This window comes from Micrasema longulum, unplaced genomic scaffold (genome assembly GCF_059751315.1).
Source record: "Micrasema longulum isolate JH-2025_06_02 unplaced genomic scaffold, ASM5975131v1 h1tg001710l, whole genome shotgun sequence".
NCBI classification, from domain to species: Eukaryota; Metazoa; Arthropoda; class Insecta; order Trichoptera; family Brachycentridae; genus Micrasema; species Micrasema longulum.
In genome coordinates, this window is record NW_028278888.1 from 113,453 (window position 1) to 137,315 (window position 23,863).

Here is a 23,863-nt window from a genome sequence, read left to right on the forward strand (position 1 = left end):
TTGGTCACCCTATTATGAAATTCATTCTCATGCTATTGAAAGGGTACAAAATAAATTCTGGCGCTTTATAAACTATAAATTAAAAATACCTGTTGAAGCCTTTTCTTAGAAGTGAAAAGAGATTACTTGAATTGTCAGACCGAAGAGTTATGGCTGATTTGTTATTCTTATTTAAAATAATGAAATCAATAATTGACAGCCCTGCTTTACTTGAACTTATTCAAATTCAAATACCTGGTAGGTGCACTAGAAGTAGAAAATTATTTTATTGTAACAATTCTCGTACCAACTTCGAAATGCACCTTTGTCCAGAATACATAGGTATGAAAATAAGTTCGAAAAAATATTTGATATTTTTAATACAAACTTTGTTAATGCATTAAAATGTAATCTCACTCGTTATTTTTTAGAAAAGGAATGAGTTTATTTAAAAATATTATTAAATTTAACATTGTTTTTTTGGATACGTATTTTTGTTTATTATTTCATAGTGTATTTATAAATCAATGTATTTTATACATAAATTATACATCTGTGGATTTATTGCCAAATTCCAACTTCTTCCGACCAACTGATAAAGGTATAATTAAGATTATTTAAGCTTTCATATTGATCCAAAAAAGTATTATTTATAAAATTTTATTTTAGCATTATTTTTCTTTTTCATTATTACATAGCTAAATACTAGTCACTTTGTGTTTATTTTAAATTATTCTCAATTTTAATTTGCTATATTTATATTAAGAAAATAAGGCTTTCTCACTTCAATTTGTTATCTTTTATTCGTCATCGTTTTTTTAAGTAATGATTTGTATGGTTTTAATTATTTAGTTGAATTATATATTCATATTTCATATTATATAATGAATTGTTCACTGCTGTGATTATTTCTGTAAAACTTTTTATTGTAAAAGGTTCTTTAAACCGTTGATATATAAATAAATTTCTTTACGAGAGAAAAGTTTATTTTATTTTAGTATCGAAATGATTTCATATTTATAAATTTAGTTTTTTATTCCTCTTGTTTAAACTCAAGGAATGGTATAAAAAATGTTTTTTTGTATATTTTTACCTTATTGGGCGCCAGTTTTTTTAAATTTCCATTACAATATTTTATCCCCTTTCAACTCTTCTTCGATCTTATATAAACAAAAACAATATAAAAAACAAGTATTTGTTTTTAATAAACACTTTTTCAATATTTCATATTTCCTTGACTGATACTAAGGGCGTGGGATAGATTATTATTTTGTTTTTATGTAACATGACCCTGCCTCATAACATATATGATTATGGAATGTTCTCCCAGCAGAAGTGGAAAACTATCGAAGTAAGGAGGGGTACAGAAAAAAAGGCAATGTAAAATTAGATAGTTTTATTTTAAACTTTTTTGTTGTTGGTATAATTAATAAAATGGCCCTCAAAATTAAATATTTGCGTAAATTATAAAAACGAAAATATTTCTTTATTAAACAAAAAAAAATGAGTAAGTATTAATATCTACCAGTTTTAAGAAGTACTGGCACAGCTCGACAAAACACAGAGTAGGGGAGACCAGACATGAAAGGAACACTGAATGAAAGTAACAAATGAATTAAGATTTCTTTAGATATGGAAGCTATTTTCAATGTTTGTCGTTAATGTTTCATTAAAAAGATTTGTCTATGTTTTATGTCGTGATTTTATGTTTATTTAGTTTTTTTAAAAATTTTATCGTTTTATATGTTTGTAAGGGTTAACATCGAAATTTTTATGATTCTCATGATAGGGATATGACTGTCTGATTTTGGGAAATCAAGAATAAAGAATGAAAACAACTAGTCTTGTTTTATTTTTATCCAGATTACTTTATATTTCATTTATATTAATAAAAATTCTTAGAGGTAGGTAAGAGAGTATTAATTGCTACATGAATAAAACAGAATGCAATTAATATACAAAATGGAAAACTGATCGAGGCCTGGCAACGCCCGAGGTGTTTTTGCTTCAGAGATTGCCTGATTCTTACAGTCAATGCCTTTCATTTTCATTAAACTCTATTTCTGAATTAACCGTTCTGTTTAAATCAGTCGATCCTCCACAATTCAATATCTAAATCATGTATGAATGTTGCTTATCCATCGAATATGATTTGTAACTCATTTGTACCAATTATCTCATTATCTAGTCTGGTCACTTCGCGAACATCATTTATCGAATAAACAGGTTCATATTTACTTCTTATCTAACGAAATGTCGGAAATCGGCAATAATGACAGACATCCGAAACAAGTTAGAACCTCAGGAAGAAAAAGTAAAAAAATGGAAGACCAAGTCAGTAAAAAGATCTGTGCTGGATGATTGCTTCAAAAAGAGTACATAACAAAAAAACAAAAATATGAAAGTCAGGAAGACGAAGAATATTACTGCTTGATTTGTACTGAAACGTATTCAAATATTACGACAAACGAAAAGTAAATGCATAGAGTACCAACTGTGATCTCGAGTAGCTTGATCTGATTAGTTTATTACAGTGGTAAATTACAGCACAGAACACCCAGGCTTGAGAAAAATCAATTATTTTTTGTGTTCTCGCCGGGAATCGAACCCGGAACCTTACGTGAGTGAGTTTAACGCCTTGACCACTTCACCACGGAGGGGTGGTTGTAACTAATACTGTCATTTGCATTATACGACCTTTTTTCAAAAATTGACACTTTTTTTAAAGTCATACAATCATACATATAGCCAGTGATATAATAAGGATACAATATATTCTATGGCATATGGCAAAAGAACTAAGAGAGATATGTTAATTTTAATCAAAAACAATGACTGCCGTAACTATAACCAAAAGAATGATTTGAACACAAAATTGAACATACCTACCACAAACGAAATAGTATGTGACTGCACCCTGTAGTCTGTGACTGCACCACTGTAGTCTGTGGACTGCACTCAAACGTTAGAAGTTAGAACTCGATTTTAGAAAAAGAAGAAATTACCGCCAGCGCTCTGTTCTGCGTCCTACGTGTCAAAATTTTAGGTTATTTTTTTATTCAAAAAGTGTAGCGACAGAAGGAAGGGTTTCATCATTGAGTCCTATAATCAAACCTCAAACCGCAGTACTATTAAAATATTCTTATAATAGATTTGGTTTGTAATATATATATTTGGTATTAGATATCACAATTCGTATTGAACGGTAGTTTTAAAAGACTAGAACTTTTCCCTATATATTTTTTTGTTATTTTCTCCTAAATAATCCTTTTCAACAAAGTACATAAACATAGTACAGATTTTATAAACTAAAGTCATATGTAAATATAAAGTTTTTTAAATGTCTTTAAAGTAATTAATCACAGTCTCAAATTTCAGTGCAATATGGCAAAACGTTCACAGCCTACATGGATAAGTCCTCCTGAATCGGTGAAACCTGTGCTAAAGCTTTTTAATAGTTTGACGAGAAAGAAAGAGAAATTTGTGCCGCACGATGGTAATAATGTGACTTGGTATAGCTGTGGACCGACCGTGTATGATGCATCTCATATGGGACATGCCAGGTTCGTGAATTTACTGTTTTTTGTCTTATTCAATTACACTTACTTCCCTGGCTTTTTTTATCCACAGTAAAAATAGTAACGTTGGGCTATATTAACAAGGATTTTGGATATGTGCTTACGCATTGTAAATGCTTTGAAATAAAAATATTCTACACTTCAAAGATTATTCTTATACTGTCTACTTTTCTTGAGATTTACAATGAATATTGTACGCTTTTTTATTGATTAGTATGTTTTTATTGATAAATGTTTTACTTCAAGTCATAATAATACTTTGCTTATTAATTACAAATAAACCATCCCGCCGTTTCTCTGTGGATGTAGGCAGAGAGGATAGAACGCCACATCGTCTTTCTTTGCATACAGACCTCGGTTCCTCTACATTCATACATCTGCTCATGCTCGCACGGCGATTATTCCGACTTTTGACATGTCCCTCTTCATGTATTTGTTAAACTTCTCTCTCTGTCTTCCATGTTTTCTGCGTCTGTTAACATTTGCATTGTAAATACTTTTAGCCATTCTTTCGCTGTCCATTGGATCTACATGTCCAAACCAACCCAATACTCCTGGTGAAGCATGTAACTTGCTTCATCTTGTACGATGGCATGTCAAATATTAGCGATAGCGGATGAACAAGAAATTATTTCTCCAAACTGACAATGTGAGCTAGTGGCTACCGCGGCAACAATTCATTAGAGATGTACTCAGACCAGAGAGATTAACATGTAATAACACTGACTAACTTGGAGTTATGTCTTCTTTCTTGTCAGCAATCAGTTCACTCTTCAGGAAACTACAGTCACATAATTTCGCTGGAGGCGCGGGGATAGCAATGAAAGGAGATGGTTTGGTAGAGATGTGAAAAAGTCATATCTAAATTATACAACGGCAAAAACTTTGGGATAGATTCAAAGCGTGTATGTAGAAGCTGTCGATACAATGGAATCAAATTGCGCGGGCAAGAGCAGTGTTGCCAAATGGACAGTCTAACACAGATTGTTAAGTATTTTATCTAGTAAAATTATATTTTTCTCAATTCTTCGATTACTTACTTTAAAACAACAACAAACCATAACGCCGTTTCTCCGTAAAGGTAGGCAGAGAGGATAGAACGGCATATTACTCTGTCTTTGCATACAGATCTCGCTTCCTCTACATTTATACATCTTCTCATGCACGAGCACCGATTATTCCGAATTTTGACATGTCCATCTTCAAGTATTTGTTGGATTTGGTCATGTCATGTCTTACTCGGTCTTCCTCTATTTCTACATCCATCAACATTCACATTGTAAATCTTTTTAGCCATTCTTTCGCTGTCCATTCCCTCCACATGTCCTTTTAATTGTTATATTTTTTTCTTATCATAAACTTTTGTTTTTCAGATCATATATTTCTTTTGATATACTCCGTCGAGTATTATCTGACTATTTCGGGTATAAAGTTCTGTATGTAATGAACATTACAGATATCGATGACAAGATCATAAGAAGAGCTAGACAGAACTACTTATTTGATAAATATGTTTCCGAAGAAAAAAGTTTAGAAGGAATAGTAGAGGATGCCAAAATCGTAATGGACCTTTTTGAAAATAATGCAAAAGACACTACTGACCCCGACAAAAAAAATATGCTTACAAGAATGTTAACAAAGTAAGTAATTATATATATCCTTTTTAATTCTTTATCTTTTTGTATTAAGATTCATGGATACTAAACATTTATGATAAATTACAGTATGACATCTGCTGTAGATTCGCTGAAAGAAGCTATTGTTTCTAATGATGAATCAAGGATACAGTCGAGTAAATCTAATTTCTTAGATGCAGCTAAAGACCCTGTGTCACAGTGGCTCGATAAAGAAAGAGGCTCATCGGTGAAAGATAATCATATCTTCAATGCTCTCCCAAGGTACTGGGAAAAAGAATTCCAAATTGATATGAAAGCACTAAATGTAAGATTCACACTTTATTTTCATTAACATTGAATTTGTACTTGTTATAATATTAATTTCTGGATATTATTTTCATGGGAGACAAGCCGTCTTTTTTCTAACATTTATGTTCTCGCATTGATATAAAGATACAAAGAATTAACCACTAATTTTAGCATCGTCATATTCATTCGCTATTCATATCTTATGTGTGCATGAGGTTGCGATTGAAATACTAACTACAGAGTTTTATTACACCAAAGTATGATGATCGGTTTTATGTCTTGGTGTTACTCCATTTTAAATATCTAGGTGAAAACAAAATTAGTGTACATATTTTATCATCAACATCATACCCGTCCACACCCAATGATGCATAGGACACTGCATTAGTCCATTTACAATATCACACATATTTTATGTTGACCTTAAATACTTTTGCTCGTGACTTATTTTACTTAATTGATTTGTTTTATGTTTAAGGTTTTGCCACCGGATGTGCTAACTAGAGTTAGTGAATATATTCCAGAAATCATAAAGTTTATTGAACGAATTGTCAATAATGGATTAGCTTATGTTGCAAATGGCTCTGTGTACTTTAATGTCGGTGAATTTGATAAACGAGATAATCATCATTATGCCAAGCTAGTTCCAGAGGCATATGGCGATACGAGTTCATTGCAAGAAGGAGAAGGTAACTTTCATTAGTTCATTATTATCATACACTTATCCACACCTTATGGTCATTTCATTAGTATACCAAATGCAGCGTATGTCAATATAGTGTTAATAAGTTAATCAGTCAATGCTTGACCGAAGACAGTGAAACATGGGTAAAACCACCTTTAGACAAATTTATTATATCGACCCTACAAAGAATCGATCCCGGGACCTCAAGCATAGTAGAAAAATGTGCTAACCATTTCACCATGAGCCGGACTTATCTTGTATTGTATTTTTATCTGAAATTGTGCATCAAGTTAAAAACGCTTGTCCAGGATTTTGGTTCTTTTTCACACACTTAACTATATTCCTTATTCACTTGAACAAGGATAGGCAATTTTGTAATATTAATTGGTAATTTTCACATTTTAATATTTTATAAATACGCTCGAACTTGGTTATTATGAGGAAGATGGGACCGACTAAATTTGCTTGTTATAAGCATTATTTGTTGTACCGGAGAAAGGAAATTTTAAAAATACAACCGCTATTGCATGTTGTCACTAAGTAAACAAATATATATACAAACATACATTCATTCAAACAATTAAAAAATAAACTTTTAGGGAAAATTATAATAAATGCTTACAAAGTAAAATTTCCTTCAAGATAATCTCAAATGAGGTTTTGCAAGAAACAAAACTCACTATGCTCGTTAAACAAGTTAAGAATAAATTTATAACAGGAACATTTGCCTTGGTGAGTCATTCTCCAAATTAAAACCTTAAATTTTTATTGGATCTCTTCAAAGATTGGTGTCAAAAAACGTGCAATAATAGAGGCAAAAACAAAATTACAGCAATAAAAAAATAAGTAGGGCCATCAAAAAGAAAATTTGAATAATAAAACAACTATATGCGCAGTAAATGATAGAGAATATCGTAAAGATTTTATATAACCATAAAGTAAAATATCAACAAATGTTTCCTCATTACATCCGAAATCTGCCTATTTCCGTGAGCTTTATAACCAAGTTCGACTGTATTAATAACTCTTTTTCCAGGCGACTTAATGGAAGAGACTGGCGAGAAGCGTTCACCAAATGATTTTGCCCTCTGGAAGAATTCCAAGAGTGGGGAACCATCGTGGGAGTCACCTTGGGGACTGGGTCGACCGGGTTGGCATATTGAGTGCTCTGCTATGGCTTCTGAAGTCTGCGGTAAATCTCTGGATATCCATACTGGAGGGGTAGACCTTAAATTTCCTCATCATGATAATGAATTAGCCCAGAGTGAGGTAAATATTCCTTAATCGATTTGCATTTAACAAATTTAACTCCATACTCATAGTGCTGGATCTAATGGTATCTAGCGCCCCGTCACTTACTGAAAAGGGGCAAGAATGCAGAATGAAGAATGTTTATTAATTAATACAATAATATTATTCTCCCCTCCCTTTCAAAATGTCTGGTTCTTTGTGTCAAATGAACCTATGGTATTAAAATAATAGGATGTAAAAAAAATTAACTGCAAAAATATGTAACGCCCTACTATTTGAAGGGTACACGGCAAGAACGGACTCATTAACAAAAAATTCATTTTACAGGAGAGCAAAAAGAAGAATAAAAACCTTAATTGCGGGACTTTGCCGTCATGTATTAAATAAAATTGGTTTTCAATTAATGTTATATATTTTTTTACATATAATCACAGTAACGAACAAACAAAAACCTCTATTTTATATTTTTTTAAAACTCCTTTTTGAATTGTCAAGAACGAGCTCATTTCAGCAACTGTCGTATTTTTGCTATTTTTTTGAAAGCCGTTTATAAAACAAGGAGCTACATTTTGTTAGCTTTAAATATTCCATTTTATTGAACTAACTCGGGAGAAAAAAATGACATTGATATCTCAAAAATCAAGAAAATACAAGTAGCCCATTTTAGCAGTGTACCCTTTAATTCACTGAAAATATATAATTAAAACAAATCGTCGAAATACAGTCAATGCACTTAAAATAGCTCAAAGGTAAGATAATAATAAACAGAGAATAAAAATTAACACTTGATGTGGATAACAAAGTGGATTAAATTTGTGATTAAGTTAACCTTATTCAGTTTACCTATCAGTATATTTTTTTTTACAATTTATTGCAAACTACAGTACAGAACAACTTTTGATAAACTTATATTAGGATTCAATATTAAATAAAAAATGTACACCCTCTTAGATTTCAAATCCATAATGAGGAAGTTCAGTGGTTTTTTTTATTTTTTTTATTTGTTGATAGACTATTAAACTCAGCTAAACAGTTGTTTTTTAAAAAAAAAATATGTATCATATTATCAGCGCTATGATTTTTTAGAGTTTTGTATTTCTGAAATTACTCCATATGTGACGTCTCAAGTTCTTTTCTGCTTCATCTCGGTCAGTTCTGCCAATTAATCATGAGATTGACGGTAAGTAAAATGGAAATCTTCCTCAACTCTCTTATCATCGGTGGATTCATACGAACAATTGACGTCATTCAAAGTTTGTTTTTATTAAAACATTTTTAAATATTGTTTTTGTTTATTTTCAAGAAACTTTGCCGTAAAATTTAATGTTTTTTGTATACAATTTCCCGTAGAGCTGAAGTTCCTCATTCAATACTGTTTTGTATCATTCATCAGAAATAAAAATAGGCATGAATGCAAATTGGAGGGTTTTTTAAAAAGAAACTGCATAACTGAAATTTTAAAAAATATTTTCTAATCAACTGCAAAAATCATTCTGTATTAAAAATGAATTAAACATTTGGATTGTTTTGAACACAATATTGTAAAACATGTTTTCCATTCTTGTGTTCAAAACTACTCAGATATTTGATTAATTTTGAATACAGGTTGTGTTTTGCAGTTAGGGAAAAAATATTTCAATTTCAGTTATGCAATTTTCGTAAAGAACTCGACTGTGAATTATGAGATAATTTAGTATGTATTTTATTTATTTTCCATCGTGTTAAACAAATTTTAATTTATTTAAATATTATAGGCGTACTTTGACTGTGCAAATTGGGTGTCATATTTCCTGCACACCGGACATCTCACAATAGCTGGATGCAAAATGTCTAAATCCCTCAAAAACTTCATTACAATACAAGAAGCATTACAAAAAAATACATCAACGCAGCTGAGATTCGCATTTTTGTTACATTCTTGGAAAGATACTCTGGATTATTCGTCCAACACTATGGAAATGGCTGTGCAGTATGAGAAAATGCTCAATGTATGTTAAAAATATTTTTACAATTTTCATATTATGTTTTCATTAGTAATTCCTTAATAAAAATATTTAAATGCGACATGTAAATGCTTAGTTTGTTAAATTCCTAAAATCATAATTTTCAAACAATGCTTATTCAAAACGAAATCTGCCCACACATCTATTTTTTTTAGCATTATACATATTATGTACATAGTTATAAGCAAGGTTTTACATAATATTTCAAGTATTAGCCTCTGAATTAAAATATGGTATTTAAACTTTTTTGTCTATTATCAAAGAGATTAAAATTACACGATCCATCTCCCAACTAAGCAAAACCAATTGTATTTGACCCCTTAAGTGTTTTAACGATTGATGTATATTACCACGATTATATTAGGATCACTTTTATTCTCCATTTTTATAAATGACATTACTAGCGTGGTATCGCATTCACGAGTTCTGTTGTTTGCTGATGATCTAAAATTGTTTCTGAAGATTTCCACTTTGGATGATTGCCGCCTTCTCCAGTCTGATATAAATAATACATTTGATTGGGGAACTCGAAACCAACTAAATTTCAATTTTTCTAAATTTTATATTTTGTCATATACAAGAGCATTAAAAACTATTTTTAAACAGTACTGTATGGGAGTGTGTTCACTTAAGCGAACTGCCACTGTCAAAGATCTGGGAGTTATGTTTGATGCTAGACTGAAATTTAATACTCACATAGGCACTGTTTGTGACAGTGCGCGCAAAATGTTGGGATTTGTTCTCCGAACAGCTAAGGTGTTCTTAAATACTTGTGTTCTTAGGCTTCTTTATAACTCATGGGTGCGAAGCAGGCTTGAGTGTGGATTTCTGATCTGGGCGCCCCACGAATTGAAGTACTCTCTTATGCTGGAGATGGTTCAGAAGAAGTTTCTGAGGTATCTTTACTTAAGGGAGTGCAAATACTATCGTCAGTTTTTATTTTACCATCTTTGTATATTAAAATGTTAGTATTAATTTTTTCGTGTTATGTATGCATTGAAATATTTTTGTAATGTACGTAAACGTAAATAAAAAAAAAAAATTGAAATTAAAATCAAATTAAATTACAACGCACATAGAGATCATTTTTGAGATGATGACAGTCATAAGCTCAAAAATGGCATTTGATCTATTCCAAGTGATATTTTGCCATAATATTTTATGTTGCTCACTTCAGTGAGGTAAGGTGAGATATTTTGATTTTAAAAACCATAATGGCTCTTTTCATCCATGGATTGTCTACTTTTCACTTATGTTGAGTCTGGTATTTCATGCGCTGGCTTATGAAAATACACAATTATATAAATACTGTATTATAATAATAATAATAATAATAATAATAATACAAATAAATACAGGATGAGAACACTCTGACATCGGAACATATTTAAACTGCCTTTGTTTTCAAGGAATACTACACACCACACACCTATGGCCCGTATGTGTTGGGAATATAATATATACTGCCAAAATAACAAAATTGTAATTTTTCATGATACTCTCCCAACTTTTGCGAATAATCTCTTAGTTATTAATTACACACGTACAACTTATTTTTCATTGTATTGTATACTGTATTAGACATTAAAAAATATTTTTTTAAAAACAACAAATGAAATTCTATCTATTTTGTATAATTCTATAATCAAAGATATATAAGCATGTGAAATTGTATTAACGAATACCTTCAAATTGCATGTTCTCTAATATGTATCTTTGTTGAAATACCTTCTCTTCTTTCTTTTCCACATCTGCTCCTAAGTGGAGCATCTGGAGTTGCCTCCAGGAGACCCTATCGCCATCCAGCACTCTCACCTCCTCCCACATCAATCCAGCGCCCCTTAGTTCCTCCAAATAAAGTCGAAAAATCGTCATCAATGGCCTTCCAAGACTGTGCGAGCCCTGAGACATGCACAGCACGTGTCCAAGCCAGGTCCACCGCCTCATCCTCAAGACGCTCGTTATAGAAGGCTGCTGCTTATGGGAGGCTGCTGCTGCAAATTCCTTATAAAATAATTTACTCTAATAAAAGGGCTGAGTGATGCATAGCCAATTTTACCATTTTATTTTCTTAACAGGAATTTTTCCTTAGCGTAAAGGATGCTATAAGGTGTGGAACTGGGGCAGGTCAAGGAGGCTGCTGGTTTGGAGCAGAATCACAACTTTTTTCCAAATTAAAGACCACACAAGATAATGTGCATAAAGCTCTCTGTGGTGAGTAATATTGAAATGAATATTAATACAAGTTAAAAATCGCATTCCTGCATATGTAACACTTAACTTTTAAAAGGTTGATAGGTTGAATTCAAAATGTATAGAAAAAAATAGAATAATTACATGAAAATATAATTAATGTTCTAGAAAATCTAGGATATTGCTTAAATTTTAAATATACCACCAGAAAATTGTAATGAGGAAGTTCAGTGGTTTTTTATATTTTTGTTTTGTTAATCGACTATCAAACTAAGACAAATGAAAAATAATTATGTTTCATTTTCTCAGCGCTGTGATTTTTTTAGTTTTGCAATTTTGAAATGACTTCTCATGTGATGTCACAAGTTTTCGTCGGAGAGTTTTGCTGATTAATGAGTTGGCTGGAAGCCGGAAATCTATAACAACACTATCATTGGTTTATCCGAGTGAACTTGTGACGTAGTTCAATGTAATTCATTTTTCTAATTTTTTTCATACATTTTTGAGAAACTCCGCCATACCTCCTCTAATTTTTACCGGGTTTAAAAAAAAAAAATTCACATCCAATTTTCCGTAGCACTGAACTTCCGCATTTGTAAAAATTGTCATAATTGGGGATGCTGAATATTTTTACATATTTTCAATGATTTCATCAAAAGGATTTTGATATTTTGAATATTTTCAAACAAGATTTTAGTATTTTTTTTTATTTATTTTAAAAACGAGTCGTAATAATTTAAATACTAAAATTTGACACAAATACAATAATTTTTCCCCTAAATCGGTTAAAATAGCTGGAATTTCAACTCTCAAGAGAGAACCCATAAAAAATATGAGGCATTTTTAAAGATGTATTTAAACTTCCGTTTGTTATTTTCTAGATAATATTGATACCCGATCAGCACTTGACAGTATAAGAGATTTAGTCGGTGCAACTAATGTGTATTTAAAAATAAAGAACGGTCCCCCAAATTCTTCCGAAGCACCAAGTGTCCCACTTCTAGAGAGAGTAGGAACTTATGTGACTGACCTTCTTCACATATTTGGTGCGATTCATGGACCGAGAGGAGGAATTGGTTTCCCTATTGGTAAAGATAACAATACGAATGTAAGTCGAGAAACCTTTGTTGTTTTCATTATTATTAGTTCTGATAATTTATATAGCTCCATTTTTGTTAAAATCAACTTACAACGGTTAGCTGTACAGTAAACATCCCAAAACATCTTTCAGCAGCAGAGAAAATATGCAGTTGGACTTCTAGTTTTTCGCCTAAATAATAATGAAAGTAACAGATAACAGCTAGATTATAACATGTCTTGCAGCTATAGAGTGCATGGGGGGGTGATGTTCTAGCTCCTATTTACTTAAAGAATTATGAGTTTACTACTAAGTGTATCAATTTAGGAAATAATAACTTGATAGAAACTAATTACCGCATATCCTGCACTTTCAGAGTACATGGGCGGGTAGAATTCTGGCCTTTATTTACAATTAAAATAACTTAGATTTAGTTGATGACCGATTAAAAACAACATATTAGAAAAATGCTCTTAGATTACTTTAGTCTTAGAGTTGAGTTACAAACTTTGTCACTAACCCTGAAAAAGTCGGAGTATTTTGTGGATACTAGTTGGTAATTAAATTTAAAAATAAAAAAAAGTTTTTTATTTTCATTTTTATGTTTTTAAGATTTTGCTGCCACAGTTCTTTTGTTTAATTGATTATCTTTATATCATTTAAACTAATTTTCCTTCAGTGATCAGTCTTTATATGAGAATCAATGTAACAAAGTTTGCTCTAAATTTGAAGAGGCATAATCTGCGGGTCAAAAAGTAATTATATTTAAGCTATACAAAACTTTAAAGTATATTTTTTAACAGAAATTTCTTTAAAAAATATTATTTTTATCTAATGCAACTTTACTTAATTTTTTTAGTTGCGCAGTTTTTGAAAAAACTGACTTAAAATGGCTAAATCATGATTTCGTATGATTTCCTTACTTTTTATGCAGCCTTAATGACAAATTTAATATACATACGTAATTCACACTGTCATAAATTTATCAATAAATTATTTCATTACTCATTTGATTTTTAAATAGTTGATAATGAAGTTTCTGTTTTATGTTCAGTTTGAAGAAATGGTGATGCCTTATTTGGGGGTAATTGCATCTTTTCGTCAATCTGTGAGGGATGCAGCGAGAACTCTCAAGGCTACGGAAATTCTTGGATTGTGTGATACTCTCCGAGACGACATACTCCCTAACTTAGGAGTGCGACTTGAAGACAAAGAAGGTGAAATTTTATCTGACTCTCCTGCTGATCTCAATTCAATCTGTTATAATTACGAAATTATTATTATGATTTTAGTGTATACAAATCTAATTTTTATAACTATCTGCATATGTACTGCCGAAATTTCATCAACTTTTTAAAATAGCATATTTTGCCATAATGATGTGACATATGAGTCATCTATTTCCAAAACCTGCTGTCTCAGTATGGCGGCCATAGGGAGATAGCGGGTTTGTTTGTTAAGGCTATTTCCCTATATAAGGTTTCTTCCCTCTCCAACAAATCGAATCCGTACTGAGAAATATTCCAATAGACTAACTAAAGCGAATGCTTATATCATGTCGCATCTAATTTACAATGAAATATAGGCAAATTTTTCAAAACACCAAACTGAAAAACTTCAATCTGTTTTCTATGTGGCAGTAAGGCTTATTACGTTAGTAAAAAAATATTTTCACATCTCTCAACATCTTCAAAATTTGTACTGTTTTAAAAAGCCCAGAGAAAATGAAATAAAAGCTTTGCTGGACAGTATTCAAATCCCTTCATGAAATGGCTCCATAATACCTATCGAACCTCTTTGTTAAGGAAAATACATGTCAAAGAAAATCTATCCTTATGACAGCATTCGATTCAGGCTGATGAAAACTTGTCAAACTCCGGCACTGCCCAAACACTAGGTTCGGAGATCGTGCTTTTGCCGTTGCCAGCCCCTCTGCCTGGCACCGATTGCCTTCACACTTGCGACACATCAACAGTCCCAGTCAGTTCAGATCTCAACTGAAATCTCCCTTCTTTCGTTTATCACTTCAATAATATATTTATTCTTTGTTGTAATAATTATATTTTTAATACTGAATTTTTGGATTTAACAGATCGAAGTGTTGTAAAATTAGTGTGTCGCGAACAGTTACTAAAAGAAAAAGAAGAAAAAAGAAAAATGGAAGCTGAGAAACTGGCTGAGAAGGAGAAGAAGAAACAGGAACAGTTGGCGCTACAACAAGCCAAGGATGAACAGAAGAAAATTCCTCCTTCGGATCTATTCAGAAAAGAGACTGATAAATATTCACAATTTGATGACCACGTATGTGATATTTATTATTATTATTATTTATTTTAAGTCCCTAATTTTAGGTAATAAGGGGGCGATTACAAACACTATTGACTTTTGGCTGAAGCCGAAACTTACTTAAATGAGTTAAGTTACTTCAAAACTAAATTAAACCTTATGAATTCATTAAAATAAGTGTTAAATTTAATTAACAATAGTGTATTTTAATACACAATAAAATAAAAGGCATAAATTTTATTAGTAAATTTGTTCACCTTTAGCGCTTTTCGGTTCGTTGTTATGTTATACATACAATATGGACGGGCATGACATACCGATATTTAGGGGGAGTATTTTTCAGGTATTTTTATCGACAAATCCACTCCCCTACAATGACCTACCTCACCCCCCTTTAAATGGCCGCCATTTTTATTTTTGCGTTACGATTACGCTAGTGCATGTACAAAAATATCAATAACTGAGTACGTAAATATCGCAGAACAATAAATTTGGTGTTATTCGCACGATAACATATTGTTCTAGCGCCTATTAAACAATTTTTATTGATACTAACTATCAAACATAACTAAAAACATTCAAACACCGAAAAAAGTATGCGAACAATTGATTTTTTTTGTGCATTTCCGCACATCATTCAAAAACTAGTCAGTTAAGTGGTAATTTTTTTATGTTATTTCTACAGCTAGTTATGTTATCTACAAAATGACACTAAAATTGTTACCACAATTTTTTTACTTTAAGTACTAAATGTTATCTAATACAACTCTAACATGGGTCGAAATGGAGGTAATAAAATACAAATTGCTTTTATACTTTTAATACATCAAAATAACACAATCAATTGTTTTTCTAAAGATATAAGACATAAATGAAACTCAAAGATGCTGTTCAAAATGTCCTCCATTGTTTGTAATGCACATTGTTGTTCTTAAAACAATTTGTCGTGTTGAACGGCGGATCATATCTGTGGCAGCTCGTATTTCATTCGCGGCGGTACGGATCCTTTCCACGAGTTCTTCCCGAGTCGCGGACGCATGGAAGTAAACTTTTTGCTTCATTGTGCCCCAGAAGAAATAATCCAGGGGCGTTAAATCGGGTGATCTTGGTGGCCACGCGACAGTGCCTCCGCGTCCTATCCATGGAGAATGTTCCCCATCCAAATGACAACGTACACTTCGCGCAAAGTGTACGGGGGCTCCGTTGAGTTGCAACCACATATTGCGGCGGTTTATGAGAGGTAAATCAAAGAGTAAATCTGCAAACTTTGTTCTCAAAAACTCCAAAAATCCTTGCCCATTTAATCTTGGAGGTAGCTCAACTGGGCCGACTAAAACTCCGTCGATCATTCCGGCCCACATGTTCACACTGAATTCATGTTGAAAAGTACTCGGTCGAACTGCATGCGGGTTTTCAGAACACCACAAGTGGTCATTTCTATAGTTAATAATCCCCTGCCTCGTAAATGTTGCCTCGTCTGTCCATAGGACTTTTTTCCAAAAGTCGGTGTCCTGTCGTAGCTGCCGTTGAAACCAAGAGCAAAATGTAACCCTTGCAACATAATCAGGCTCATGAATATCCTGAACTCTTCGAAAATGGTAAGGATGTAAGCCTTCTCTCTTGAGTACTCTCCAAACTGACCATTTTGACAACTGTAGTCTTGCAGCGATCCTCCTCACACTAACTCTCGGATCTCTGGTAATCATGCTGAGAATCTCTTCTTCATCTTGTGGCGACAATAGCCGAGAATGTTCGACTACTTGTTTTCGAATCCCGTTTTCAGCTAATCTTAGGTATGTAAAGACGAAAGTCCGAACATTTGGCGTAACTCGGTCTGGAAATCTTCTTCGATATTCTCTAACAGTAGCTGCGGCATTTCCGTTACAAAACCCGTAAACAAACACCATATCGGCAACGTGTTGACTTGAAAATTCATTTTGAGGATGACTCGACATGTTACTACTTGTAAAAAGTTCAGCCACAAATCACTTCCGACTCAATAATTTGCAGAAAACTGAGAATGTATTTAGTAGCAAAACAAAACGAACGTGTGATCACAACGGGTAGCGAAGGACAACAAGTGACAACACGTAACCGTCTGGATTATGCGACCAATTAAGACCTTTCGATAGATGTTGTCTCACTCACTCACAAATACGTTTATCTATCATATTTGCTCGTTCTAGGAATGTGGGGTCCGGCCCTCTACCGGGATCGTCCTTATCCGGGGGCGGCTTTCGCAAAAGGGTTTAATTATACGACATTCGTACTTATAATAATTAAATTTGGATAACAAATTTGATCTCATTTTGTAGATAACATAACTAGCTGTAGAAATAGCATAAAAAAATTACCACTTAACTGACTAGTTTTTGAATGATGTGCGGAAATGCACAAAAAAAAACAATTGTTCGCATACTTTTTTCGGTGTTTGAATGTTTTTAGTTATGTTTGATAATTAGTATCAATAAAAATTGTTTAATAGGCGCTAGAACAATATGTTATCGTGCGAATAACACCAAATTTATTGTTCTGCGATATTTACGTACTCAGTTATTGATAATTTTGTACATGCACTAGCGTAATCGTAACGTAAAAATAAAAATGGCGGCCATTTAAAGGGGGGTGAGGTAGGTCATTGTAGGGGAATGGATTTGTCGATAAAAATACCTGAAAAATACTCCCCCTAAATATCGGTATGTCATGCCCGTCCATATTGTATAGGTTATATCACTAGTTCTTCAATGTACACTATAAGATGTTATGAACTATAAAAGAATTACAAAAATATAAATTTGGAAGATCTTAGAATTAACTGTAGTCAACAAATCATAAAATCAGTCTAATCCGAAAGTAATCCAACATATCCTGACCGCAAGATTCCGCTGAGCCAAAGTTTCGGCCAATTTTTGTCCGAAATCGAAACGGAAACTGCGCCCGAAACTCATTTTCCTGTCTAAAACTGACCAAAACCAAAACTTCAGTCGGTCACTATAGTCTACCTTCATTTTCTATTCTACTACACAATTGTAATACCTATTAGTATAAAAATTTTAGTTCTCTTTACTGGTTACAAAGTAGGTTGGTACCAATCAATTTGCTTATAATTTTTAAACAATTTGTTTATTATAGATTTTTTATTGTTTCCTATGTATTGAAAATCGTTTGCAAATAGCTTACCATCTTATATAAAAAAATACAACATGACAACTAAATACTGAAAAAAATCGTAACAAAGATTATTCTCTATCAGGATAATACACTTTTAGTATGACATCGCTTTCATCACTTGATACATATATCCAAAACCGGTGTAATATTTCCATCCAATTTAAAAAAAAAAACAATACTATCATAACATATTATATTACTTATTGTGAAATTAATGTTCAAAAAGTTTTTTTCATTTAATTTTTGTACTATGTTATTTAAACTGTGTTAAAAGAGGTTCGGTTTAATTTACCATTTGTAATTCTAGGGTCTTCCAACACATGATCATCAGGGGCAAGAAATAAGCAAAGGATTAATTAAAAAACTTCAAAAGCTCCAACTTGCCCAAGAAAAGAAATACAATGAGTATTTGAGTGCTTCAAAGTAAATAATGACACACTTTTGTCGATTTTAAGTCTCCATTTAATGTGTCTTTACGGTTATATTTTCCTTCAATGTACTCCCTTTTTGATATTAAATATTATCAATGTGATTTTATAGTTGAACAGTTTTGAAGACGCTTGAGCTAAGTCAGTGGTATTGATGAATTATTAGCAGTCCAATCAAACACATCTTAAGGAATTCACCAAAATTAATGCATACATATGGTATGTAATTTGTATTTATCGCAATGCTTCTTCCAGAATCTGTCACACTATAGAAGTAATATTAGAAAATCTCCAATAAACGAATTATGTATGCATTATTATTTAATAAACTTTTTAAGACTAATAAATTTACGACTAGTCCAATTTTACACATTACTATTTAAGAAAAGAATATCGCACAACCAATAAAATAGTCATATCTCTAAATGGCAGAATTTCCAGGAGAGCCTAAAAACTAAAATTACCTGTCTTAAAACCCTTTTTTCTTTATTTTGTTTTTTGTGTTTCTCGTCATACTTTAAAGCAATGCCGATGTGTCATATATATTTTAATTCATTTAAAAAAATTAAATTACATTTTTCAAAAAAAATCTTGATTGTAATAATAAAAAAAATAGTTAAAATATGAGCCTGTTTGAGAATGGCCACATTCAAATAAGTGTTGATGTAAGTGTGTCATATGGCCATTAAGTGGTTGAATCATAAAGCTAGAATTATGTCTATTTTTAGCATATGAGAGTTTTTTTTAAATTAAATTTGTGTATTTAACTCAAAATCAGAATTTTTTGAGTTATTACTATTTTATCGGAGGTACGATATGTATAGGTTTACTGGACTTATGATCCTTCAATAATTTATTTAATTCATTAATACTAAACTTTACACTGCTTAACTTTCACCATTCTGTCTATGTTTGCATCTTTAGCATGCGTTGATTAAAACCAAAATGCTATACACTAAAATAATTTTACCATTTGTATTTGGGTTTATAAAACAAATATTTTCCCATTGAGTGTTATTGGATTTACAACCGTTTATTGTATGTTTAAATTGAAAATAACATAAAATATCATTAACTTATTTAAATATGTATCTTTCAGATGACTACTTAGGAATATTCGTTTTACGTAAAAAAATTTAAAAAAGTATTTCAGCAAAATTGGTTGTTAAGTTAAAAAAATATATATTCATTTCTTTAGCGCGTTTACTACATATCAGTATTTGGTGTCAGTAAATTTGTAATTATTTTTTAATTGCTTATGATACCTTGAATCATTTTTTAAGCAAATTCACTTAAGTTAATCTGCCGCTAGGTATTGATATTTTAGTTCCCAGCAGAGTAAGAAATTTTAAGCAATTTTTAGAAACTCTCATTTGAACCGCTGTTGTGTTGATAATTTTAATAATTCCTCGTGTCCTAGTGTTTCATCAAGCTTCTAACAGATGTCTCCGAGTGTACAAAATCTAAAATCGTTCGGAGTACTCTACCTTGACTCGTAAAGCGCGTACAAAGGCACATGTCTTTATGTTCTATTTTTGTATGGCCAGCCCTCCAAGCACGGAAACGGAGAGCAGCGCGTTAACCAGTTAAAAAACAATTCAATGCATCAAGGCGAAACAAAATATGTACATTATTTGAAAAGTTTAAATCTCAGAGTAATAATTCACTACTGAAGCCTTTTAGCTCTATTGCATAGAACAAAAGCGTTCAATTTTTTTTTTATTTGGTTTTGGTTTGCGCTTGCAATTCTCGACCTGAGTACCTACTGCCTGTTGTATTGCTATAAACTGTAGCTAACTTTGTGGTTGATAATCATAGAATGGTTTTTGTCCGTATGTGTAACTCTACTAGACAGTGGCGTGTTATTACTCTAAGGTTTCAATATTCACTATGTACAAGTACACAGTGTTAAGAAAAATGTGTTCATTATATAAATGTTTTAAAGTTAAGTTAAGTCATTTTAACACATGTTAATGTATTTTATTTTTTTTAATTACCCACAATGTCATTAACTTTTAATACACCTATTTTCTCATATATCATTTGTTTTTTTTTTATTTTTAATATTTATAATACAGATATATGTATTTGTTTATAAAATTTACATCTTTACCAAAATAGTTTTTTGCTAAAGTCAACATTAAATATGTAACTGTCACATTTTTATTAAAAAAATATCAAAATGTGTTACATAGAGAATAAAATAAAGATAAAGTAACCCATTTAGACCGAAATGTAACAAATAACTTGTCGATATATGATCCATTGGAGAATTATCTCAATTTGAGATTAATTCATTATACATAGTTATTCAGATTTATGTAGATCATGATTATTAAATGATACACCATGTAAAATACTTCATAAAATCTATTTTTCACCGAGTTTACAAGGTAAGAATAATTTATTACTATATATGTCATGTTCTTTGTTTTATAATATTTTGACAGCGGGCCCTCTCAAGGCAAGCCAGGTTCCGCATACTCTGCGATGTTCCGTTGTTACAAACATTAACGTTTTTAACTTAACATTTTTCATTGCAACTGTCTAAGCTGTTGTAAGTATGTAATATTCATCATGTTAAAGGTATGTATGTTTTTAATTGATAAAAAGATTAAATGATTATTTACATAATCCATATCTGCTCTCTAGGTACATCATAAAGAGGTGTCCACAAATTTTCTGCAGGCTTTATTATCGGCGACCAACTCTCGTGGGTACTGCAAAGTCAGGTCTACATACCATTATTTAGACATCAACTGCCGACGAACTGTCAAGACATGAACGTCCAGGACTGATGCCAGTGAGCACGGATAGTATTTGCAGTATGTGATCTAGCCAACCGAATCACTTCTGCATGATAACAATTGATTCTGCGTCCGTTGTCATATTTTTGTGTACCTCTCATAGTCAAACCTTTGAATGCCTAGAATTCTTCTGAATAGATGAATTATTAACCCATCCATACTAGTAAATGTAGTATTATAAACAGGTACCTGATTGTGTTTGTACTCGGAGTGTGATACATGCTGACAAATTAAGTTATACCACAGTAGAGCCCTGAATATAGCCCTTTAATCTTAATATTTGTGTTTGGTGTATGCATGCTGTGGACAGTTATAAAGGATTAGTGACCCAGTAATATTTTGCATGCGTTTATTTTAGTAAAATAATAATCCTTTTTATTTTTTTTTATTTACAATTCGTGATGGAATTCCATTGCAATGATGTAATAACTTATATTTACATATAAGTTATTAATTTAAAAAATACTTGGTACACTTCCACTTAACCATTATGACCTTAGGGTGAAAGCGCTAATTGGTCAAAATAAATAAGTGGAAGTGTACGAAGTATTTTTTAAATTAATAACTTATATGTAAATATAAGTTATTACATCATTAAAATAATAATCGTTATTGCTCCAAACATAAATCAACAATGAGGAAGTTCACTTTTTCTTATTTGTTAATATACTATTAATATAAGCCATAATTAAAAAAAATTACTTATGTCTCGTATTATGATTTTTCAAAGTTGGTATATATTTTAATTGATCCATTAATGGTAAGTTAACGAGAAATCTTCCACAATTCTCTTATCATTGGTTGATTCATGTCAACTAGTGACGTCGTTCAAAGTAGTTCATTTTTATTAAAATATTTTTTTCATACATTTTCAAGAATCTTTGCAGTTTTATTGAATACTCCAATATTTACCGTGCATAAGAATTTTTATTTTTAAAATTAATTACTACAATTATTTATAATTCTTGTTATTGAATGTACATAATATGTACATTATTATCATCTAAGTAAGTTCAATACTGCGGAAGAACCATTTGTCAAAATATTCAGGAGGACTAAAAACCTTTCTTTTTCGTAAAAAAACGGTAAATAATGAATTTGAATATCGATGGCGCCACAGTCCATATCGAGCTTTGGCCCCCTGCAACGTTTGCTTCCAACTCTGTTCTCAGCCGCCGTCTTCCAATTTGCCACCTGGAGAAACTGCGCTGAATCCGTTCTCGCTTCATCCTCCCATCTCAGCCTGGGTCCCACTAATCTCATTCAACCCGGGTGTTTGCTCATCAATCTTTTAGGGACACTTGAATCAGGCATTCGCTGTACATGTCCGGCCCGTCTTAATCTAAGTAACTTCATATGTGCTGAGATACTCGGGGCCTGGTATATGTTGTACAGTTTTTTGTTATACCAAATGCGCCACTGATTACTCTTTCTCACTGGTCCGCAGATTCTTCGGAGTACTTTTTGTTCAAAAGTGTCCAGCATTTCAGCCATTTTGCTGTCAGTGCTAGCGCCTCACACCCATATGCCAATACAGTACGTAAAATTCTACATCTACGTCGTAAACGTCTATACGAATATAATTGTGGCAGTTAAACTCGCAATTACGCATTGCTTATTCGCTTTATTGCCTTTATGCAAATCGAGTATGTCTCCTCCGCTGTATTGGATTTATGAATATATGCGATATTGCTTGTTTCTTTAGTGTGGATGATTAATTCGCTGTATTCAATCGAATCAAATGCAAGCAGTCTATTGGTTACCACTACTACCACTCCTATTACCATCCCGTCATTTTTTCCGTAGGAGTAGGTAGAGAGTGGACCGCCAAAATTGTCTATCCTGGCATACTATTCCTTGCTTCTTCCACATTCACATATCTTGTCATAAATGCTCTTCGGTTCTTGGTCGTCCTCGTCCTACTTCATACTTTTCAGTGCACTCTTTATTTCTACCATGCTTGTCTCACATACAGTGTCATCACTTGTATCTTCTGCAGTACAGCCTAACTGTTGCGCATGGACACTTTCAGTGCCCTAATATAATTCCATTAAGTATTCCACCCATCCCTCTTTCAATCCTTTATTAATCATCATTCTTTATTAATTTTTGTTTATTTATTGATTCCGGCCATTTTTTTATTTATCGAGGTATTTTTTTTATGTCTATTGATCTATGGTCAAAAACTATTAGTTTTAATTTTTTTACTATTGACTTGAATCATTATTCTCTGCAGGTCGTGTTGTAAGCTGTACCTATATAGAAGTAGTATATTATATGTATTTACATAATATATGTACATGTAAGTATCATCATATGTAGCCAACCTACCTGCCCTGTTCATTTAATCTGAAATATGAAACCACTAAGGAAATTTTTAATCTACTAAAATGGTACCGAGAACTCTCTGCACGAAAGGTAGGTATCTATATTTTTAATCTACAGTGCTATTTTTTTTTTTTTTTAATAAGTGAGTTGC

General features: G+C 32.0%; 1 protein-coding gene across 2 annotated transcripts; it reads left to right on the forward strand.

Moving 5' to 3' along the window:
• Positions 1-2,996: 2,996 nt before the first annotated feature.
• Positions 2,997-18,924, forward strand: CysRS (cysteine--tRNA ligase, cytoplasmic). Of its 2 annotated transcripts, XM_088237372.1 has the most exons (12): positions 2,997-3,135; positions 3,358-3,542; positions 4,931-5,197; positions 5,282-5,498; positions 5,961-6,171; positions 7,204-7,436; positions 9,173-9,406; positions 11,500-11,635; positions 12,496-12,722; positions 13,747-13,909; positions 14,785-14,993; positions 18,457-18,924. In XM_088237372.1, the coding sequence occupies exons 2-12, from the start codon at positions 3,364-3,366 to the stop codon at positions 18,574-18,576; spliced, it is 2,196 nt and encodes a 731-aa protein (XP_088093498.1). In that variant the 5' UTR covers positions 2,997-3,135; positions 3,358-3,363; the 3' UTR covers positions 18,577-18,924. The 2 variants fall into 2 exon arrangements, with proteins under 2 accessions (XP_088093498.1, XP_088093499.1); XM_088237373.1 differs by lacking the exons at positions 2,997-3,135; positions 3,358-3,542 and having other exon boundaries at positions 5,096-5,197; positions 5,368-5,498.
• Positions 18,925-23,863: the final 4,939 nt, after the last annotated feature.